Here is an 8,323-nt window from a genome sequence, read left to right as displayed (position 1 = left end):
CTCAGTGGTTTGGTTCAAAAGACAATTTACCTTCCATCTATTGCCAGGCTGGAAAAAAAAAAAAGGTGAAATCATCAACCAAAAAGTAATTAAGCTGAGAAAAAAATGTAACAAGGGAAAGAAAAAGCAAGATTTCATTCCTATAGGCTGTGAAGAGGATAATGAGTTGAAAGCAGTTCCGAAATGATGTTTCACAGCAACACTTGGACCAAAGCAATTTTGATTTTTGATTGTTTGTGAAAGCTTTTTGGACCATATGAAATACTCTTTGCTCAGCGGTCTCCAGAATTAAATATATTTACTTCATTAAACACTTCCCCCACCTCAGTGAATGTTCAACAAGTAGTCAAACCACATAAATGTATTTAAACTGGCTTACCCTGAGTAAACCTAAAATAATAATAATATTATGAATAAACCTAAATAAAAAATAAAAAAATAAAAAGCCTAAATTTTAAAAAATAATATTATGAATAAACCTAAAAGTTCAGTTTTAGAAAAAAATTGGGTTACAACTCTCTAAAAGAAGCACTGAAGAGAGTATTTCAGGAAATGATTCCATATAATAGTTTTACCATAATGTAAGGCTTACAAAAGCACATTTTACAAAAAAGAGTCTTCTGGTTAAAGGAAAAAGAATCCATTCTCCTCTGTCTCCATCCCCAATTCCACACAAATATAACTAAGTTTTTCTTATGTGTTCATTGCTGTGTTCCTCCTCAGATTCATTTCATGACAATTCTTGAGAGCAGTGAAATAGGCTGGACCATAAAAAACACTTTCTTCTAAGCCAATGAACAATTCATTCTGAATGGCAACTTACCAGTAAGTCTTGATTACAAGTCCCAAGCATCACCCTTTCCTAAAATAGCTTATTAAAAATTATCGTTTGCATAGTTTGAGAGGAAGTATTCAAAAGGTACAATATAAGAAGCAGAATTGTATAGGGTGGAGAGGACCAGCCTTACAGCAAGGAATCCCTGGATTCAGGTCCCACCTCACACATAAATTGGCTGTGTGATCCTGGACAAGTCACTTAACATCCAAGTTCTATGTCAAGGACTATAAGACTAAATCCTTGACATATAAATTTTAGTCTCTAAGACTATAAATTTCAGAGAAGTTGGTGATTTGCATTCATGATGGAAGGTTTCCACACCAAAGAGTACCCCATGCCAGTGAAATCATACCAAAAAAATAAGGTTAACATTGGCCAGAATATGAATCAAATATATATAAATTCCAAACACTATTTAAAGAGCTTAATCATGAATTTCCCTTAGCACAAAGCTCTGCAGAGACTATGCACTAAGCTTTTCCAGTGCAGGTTTATACGGAAGCATACAAAATTATTTTTTCTTCCTTAAGGTTTCAGTAATGTTTTCACGTACTGGCCCTCTCTTCTCACCTTCTTCATATTACTCAACAAATGTCTCAAAAAGTGGTAAGGAATGCTCTTAAGAAATACTCATCTCCTTACTAACTTCTGAAACAAACAAAAGAACCAGAAAATAATCAGGTTGAAGAGTTTAGCATCATTTAGCCTGAATCTTATGCAAGAAAGAACCCATTTTAGGCCACTACCTTCAAACAAGGACAAAGATTTACAACATGCTGTGTTCTGCAGCTCAGCTGGCCTTGGTTCATCATCAGGCATGCTCTTGGCATTGAGGTTTGGAGGGATACAAAACTATTGACATATAAGTAACTTGAAAACCATGCTTTCCTAGAAATCCTAACCTTAATGGGAAGAATTAATTTGGTCTTGGCAATCAACAATCACTTTTTTAAAAAAGAGACATATTTTTAAATCTCCCTGACAATTTAGACTGTTTTTTTAAAAATTTAATCTAAATTTAAGTAAATTTAGATAATTTATAAGGCTAGTCCCTGTAACATTAAGAGCATGTAAAACCCTAATTCACATATAAAGTGATTCAATAAATCAATCCATTATCTTAAGCTGCCACTTTAAATGTCTATTGACATGTATTGGAGCAAGCTGACTAACTGGAGTAGCAGCTATTGCAAGAAGGGATACCACTGACAGAATAAGACAAGAGGGAAAAATTCCTTCCCAGCTCCTCATCAAAGCGGATGTACATGAGGTAAGGAAAAATGGGGTTTCTTTTCAAATAAAAATCTTCAGTATCTAGCAAGCAAACACATAATGATTCCGGCTCCTCTGCCACCAGTCATCAATTACCTGGTTCACTGAAATCAAGGTATTTTGGCAGAGAAACTATTCCTGCTCATCAAATACAGAAGGCTAACATATGGAGCTTTTGCTTGCCTTTATTCAGGAAATATTGTGGTACTGGACACAGAAAACAAGTCAAGTATCTTATGTATAATTTGTACAGACTATAAGTTAAAAAAGATATCAAGAGGAGAAAGAACAGAAAGTCATCATGGTGAATCCTACGTGGTTCTTCTTAAGACAATTCATCCTGATGACAGAGTGATGACTTTGCAGATTTGCATTTTCTGAAGATCTTAGTGAAATATTCTGTTTATCTCTCTTGTACACACACACATATATAGAGTCCCCAAACTGCAGGCTTGTTCTAGGAGTAGAATTTGCTGTTACTGACTCTCTTCTCCCTTAATCTTAAAGAAATAAACCAAAGTCATAAATTAGACTTTAAAATCCATGTAGTTATACTTTAACATATTTAATATATATTGGTCTACCTGCCATTTGGGGGAGGGGGGGAGGGAAGGAGAAGAAAATTTGAAACAAAAGGTTTTTCAATTGTCAATGCTGAAAAATTACCCATGCATATATCTTGTAAATAAAAAGGTATAATAAAAAATTTTAAATTAAATAAAAATTCATGTAGTGAGGTAATAAGAGACACAAACTGAATTTTGAAATACTCATCCACCAAATAGTAAATTATAGTGTTAATTATAGTTTAACTTTCCCTCTGGAGATGATATTTGTTCTTGGAAAAACTGAACAAAAGGTATTTTTGGAAGTTTGTTTATAAAGGACAGGTGGACTGAGACCAGGGGCAGAGATGAAAATACTTCCAGAACAGCTTATGGAGATAGAAATATAAACACCTCCCCTTATCTTCAGGGGCCTGGGATCTCCAATATAATTGAATCCTTTAAAGCTGGTAATGACTGGTCAATGCTGCCTTACCTCCGGTTGCACTTTTCCTGATACAGCTGCAATTGATTCTCATTGACATTGAATTCATTCACGAGAGCATCTCTGTTGGCATTACGTAAGTTCTGATGCGAATCATACAAGAAAAGCTGATTATTCAACTCCTCTTGCCTCCTTCGAAGCTGGCGGCAGGAAGAATAGAGCTCTTCTTCACTTTCCTGAAAAGTAAGGTGAAGACCAGCAGACACTGAAGATGCAGGCTCAAATCATCTACTGATTGTCAAAATTAGAAAGTATCTTAAGAGTTAACAGGTCCCATCCTTTTGTTTTAAAGAGGAAGAAGCTAAAGCTCAGAAAGAAAAAGCTGATTTGTCCAAGATTACCCAACTGAGAAATAGGAGAGTTGGATCTTGACATCTCACTTGTAGATTGGGGTTATTTCCAATTTAAGACCCTGGAGGGTCTATTTCTAAATTCTACTAGGCTCTTTCTGTCAAAATGGGGGACTGAATCATTTTATAAAATATGTTTTATTTTTTTAAAACTTCACTAAGTAGAGCCAGGAGACCATTGTACACAGCAACAAGACTATGTGATAATCAGTTCTGACGGATTTGGCTCTTTTCAACAATGAGGTGATTCAAGCTAATTTCAATAGATTTGTGATAGAGAGAGCCATCTGCATCCAGAGAAAAGACTATGGAGACTAATATGGATCACAGTATATAGTATTTACACTTTTTTTTGTTATTATTTGCTTGCATCTTGTTTGCTTTCTCACTTTTTTTCCCTTTTTGATCTAATTTTTCTGGTTTAGAACAATTGCATATATTAAACCTATATTGGATTACTTACTGTCTAAGGGAAAGGGTGGGGGGAAGGAGGGAGAAAAATTTGGGGCACAAGGTTTTGTAAGGATGAATGCTGAAAACTATATTTGCATGTATTTTGAAAATAAAAAACTATTATTAAAAATAAAAAAGTTTTTAAAAAAAATTTCACCAATTCAGATCATTTGGAGTTCAATGTAAATTAATAACAAAGCTAAATTGCTGGTAATTTTTAAACAACATAATTTATAGGCAATGACTTAGAAAATGGCTAATCACATTTCTGTTTTTAAGCACATTGCTAAAAGGGCTCATTATAATATAGTAATTCTCATTATGTAAATCATAGGCAAATAAGAGCTTATAAAGTACTTTAAAAATATTTGTTCTCTTTAGCAATTTAGACATCATCAGTTATAAATGTTTTTTAATAGGTGCTACACAAAGGTAAACTTTAACCCAGGCACTAGGCAGTTTATTATCAATCCCAAGTCAAGAGTGTCTAAATAAATAAGGTACAAAATAAAGATACATAATTCTGGTTAAAAAAAAATATTACCCCTTAACTCCCAAGAAACTAAATATTGGAATCTTCCAATAATTTATCTATCAACAGGGCTAGAAAATAGTTATTCTGTATGCTTTATATTTGGTTACCTAGATAAATTCTCCTTTGTAAGCACCTATCATCCAACTAGATGATAAGGAATTGGGAATTAACAGAGTAATTAAAACCAGTGAGCAACACAGCACAAGACAGAGAACAACACTGAACCTGGAAGAATAGAGGACCAAAATTCAAAACCTATCTCAGACATTTGGGTCACATCACTTAACTTCAGTTTTCTTTAATTTTCCTCATCTGCAAAATAGGGATAATAACACAGTACTTGTCTCTCGAGGTTGTTATGAGGATGAAATGAGTTACTTATAAAAAGAAAAATGCTTTGCAAAACTTAAAAGGATGATCTAAATGCTAGTTATTATTATTATAATTATCACTCTTAACATAAACTCAAAAAATAAGACTTTTAAAGGAAAGCAGAAGTGTTGATTCAACATTACTCAGGACTGGAAATGTATAGCAGAACAATCATAATCTCTTACATTATTAAAATCCTGAAAGGAGGGAAAAAAGCAACCTATATCTGAGACAGCAAACAGAGAGGAGAAAATTAAGATTCTGTCCTTTAGGGCTCATTCTAAAAGTGTCTGTAAACTAAGGGCATTCTCTGTAAGAATCAGAGGTCCCCTCTATGAAGTAACATAGAGAGAATATGTTATAATGCAATACTTGGCTTGGAGTCAAGAAACCTGAGTTCAAATCTTGCCTCTGTCATTTGCTATGTAGCAGGGGGAAAGTCATTTAAGCTCCATGAGGAGTTACCTCATCCTTAAAATCGATAGTATTTACCTTACAGGCTTATTATGGAAACCAAATAAAATAAGGCATATAAAGCATTAAACCTTAAAGTATTTTATGTCAGCTATCATTGTTATTATTACAAAACCATAATTTTTGTGAACATTTAATTGTTTTTTGTTATTCCGTTCTTTCAGTGGAATAGAGCATCAGAAGACAAAGGACTTTATTCTGATTCTCGTACAAACTAGTTAGTTATGTGACTGTGAGCAAATCATTGTAACCTTTCACACTTCAGTTCCTTCATCTATAAAATAAAATAATGGATCAGTCAAGATAATCTCTAAGATTCATTCTGGCTCTATGGATCTATTTCAAATTAGATACCTTCAAATATTTTAAGAAAATTATCATCTCTCTTCTGTATCTTAAACAATCCCATTCCCTTTAACATTCTTCATAAGGATTTCAGTGTCCCTCCACATTCTGATGGGCTAAAAAGACAAGACTAGGGTAAAGGCTTTCACTGGGGGCACAGTACACCAACTAATGACAAATCTGTGTCTGCCTGTGTCTGAATGTTAATTCTGCTCAGTTATTTGATCACTCAGCTTATTCAAACTGATAAAGGATGTTTTAAAATTAATGCCATATCAAGTATTAATTATGAGTATAAGGATTCTTCTGGAATTGCTCCAGCTTGGCAATGTCCCTTATTAAAATAACTGCCCAGATTTGAACACCCAGAAGACAGAAAGATACCTCTTTTGATGCAGGTATTATGCTTTTACTTAAGGTACTGTGTTTGATCCAGGTATTGTGCTCTAGCTTAAGATCATATTAGCAAGTCTTTAGTAATAACATTAACCCAGCCAAGCTGATAGTCCATTAATAACTCCATCCAAGATTCTTAGTTTCCCTCCTCAGGAAGTAATTGGTTTTCTCTTAAATATGTTTATCTTTTCTGCCATCTACAGTACTTGGTGGGCATTTAAAGCCATATATAATCTGTCTCCAGCCTAATTTTCCAGGCTTATACGTTATTATTCTTCACCAACTCTGTATTTCAGCCCAATTGATCTCTTTGCTGTTCTTGATACATAATATTCCATCTCTCATCTTTCTGCCTTTATACAGATTTTTCCCTATTCCTGGAATGCATTCATTCCTTATCTTTGCCTTCCAGAATCCTTTACTTTCCTCAGAATTCGGCCCAAGTGCCACTTTGTACATGAGGAACTTGCTGATCCCAATTGCTAATGCCTTATACATCCTGAAATTGTCTTTTCTTTGTTTACACAGTACATGTTTCATATTTTGTTGTATGGAACATGCTGTTTCCCCTCAAGGACACAAACTGTTTTATATCTTCAGTGCCAAATATCATACCTAGCAAATGCTTAATAAATGCTTGCTGATTGATTTATACCTCATTATTTAAATTGCTTAGAATTTTTTCTAGTACTTTTTCTAGTAACTTCAGATAGGCAAATCCTAATTTGATCAGCCCTCAAGGTCCTTCACAATTTTGTCCCACATCTGAAGGGACAGCCTGCTCTCGGTCCAATCTATACCACCTCAATTTATATAATTTGATAATTTGATAAGATATATACAGGGCTACTCCCATACTCATTTCTTTCCACTTCCCCCTACAAAATAGCCCCAGGATCCTGAGATTTTTCAGTTCTTGTTTCTGATTTTGCTGTCTTTATTTTTTCAAGCCAAATCACTGTGCCTACTTTTAGCCCCACCCTCACCTCTCCCCCATCTAACTTGCTATTTCTAATCATCTCTGGCCTTGGAAGCCAGATAACCAATTTTGTTAGAATTATACTGAAAGTAATAATAAATAGACTTTGAATTTAGTGTACAGAGGAAGGGTTCTTAACATCATAGACCTCTGGCTTTCTGGTAAAGCTTATATGTCCCCTCTCAGAATAATGATTTTAAATGCATAAAATACATAGGAATTCAAAGAAAACCAATCATGTTGAAATACAGCTTATCAATGTTTTTTGGTTTTTTTTTTAAATCCTCAGGTTAAGAAGTCCTGGCATAGGATGGGACAAATCATATAACAGTTCAAAGGCCTCTTTTTTTTTTTTTTTTAAACTATTCCCATGTGAGCTCATGTGGCACAAAGTACTCTTGAGTGAAGTGTAAACCAGAAAAATGTAATTGGGAAATATTAGGCAGAATAAATAAGAATACAATCAAATTAAACAATATTGCATTCTAAAACTAAGTCAATATGTGACATAAGGATTTTTACCTCAATGAGTGACCCATTTCTATTTGAATTTGATACCAGTGGACTATTTGATAGTTGACATTGCCCTTGTAATTTGCAAATATATAGTTATTTCTGATATATGAATAATAGCACATTATTGTTTACAAAAAGCTTTATATATGCTATAACTTTATAATATCAACCAGTTGCTGTAGCCCCCAAGCAAAACAAGAGTTTAGAATTGCTATGACAGCAAACACATAGAAGTCCAACTTGTCCATCTTTAAAACTTGAGAGAAGAATCCAAAAAGTACAATATGAGGCCTTTCAGGTTTTTTTTTTTCTCCCACTACCAGACTTCTAATAGAATATACTAACTAGGAAGGTTGAAAGAAGGAAGAGAAGTCCAAGGATCTGTCGATGAACTTTTAGCTGAAGGCATTCAGTTCTTTGTTTTTTAGGAGAACCAACTCTTCCTTCAGTGGGTCAATCCCCTGCGCTAGTGAAGTAGTGAGATGGAGGAATGGACTCAGGGCATTCTACTCACAAGTTCTGAACCACTGACAGAGAAAGAACCCAATGGGACCATCTCTGTTTTCATGATACTCACCAAGACAGGACGCATCTCACAGAAAACTAGAAGAGAGGCCAGTTCAATATCTTCACTGTAACCATTTTTAAGAGGAACTGATCTAAACCCTGGTGGACAAGAATAAAACAAACACAAAAGAATATGAAAGTTAAGAACCTTTGCTCTGGAAGACAACTAAGAGAAT

At 34.3% G+C, this 8,323-nt stretch overlaps 1 protein-coding gene across 1 annotated transcript in view; it reads right to left on the bottom strand.

Annotated features, from left to right (window-relative positions):
* Positions 1-2,277: 2,277 nt before the first annotated feature.
* PLCG2 (phospholipase C gamma 2) overlaps positions 2,278-8,323 on the bottom strand; it is a 152,701-nt gene continuing 146,655 nt past the window's right edge. The window contains exons 31-33 of the mRNA XM_074288225.1: positions 8,158-8,246; positions 3,152-3,336; positions 2,278-2,610 (exon numbers count right to left, since the gene is read on the bottom strand). Coding sequence (XP_074144326.1) covers positions 2,568-2,610; positions 3,152-3,336; positions 8,158-8,246 — 317 coding nt within the window. The 3' untranslated portion in view covers positions 2,278-2,567. The remainder of the gene's footprint in view (positions 2,611-3,151; positions 3,337-8,157; positions 8,247-8,323) is intronic.

This window comes from Sminthopsis crassicaudata, chromosome 2 (assembly GCF_048593235.1).
Source record: "Sminthopsis crassicaudata isolate SCR6 chromosome 2, ASM4859323v1, whole genome shotgun sequence".
Classification (NCBI taxonomy): domain Eukaryota; kingdom Metazoa; phylum Chordata; class Mammalia; order Dasyuromorphia; family Dasyuridae; genus Sminthopsis; species Sminthopsis crassicaudata.
Note: the sequence above shows the minus strand (reverse complement) of the source record. Positions and strands in the feature narration are given on the sequence as shown.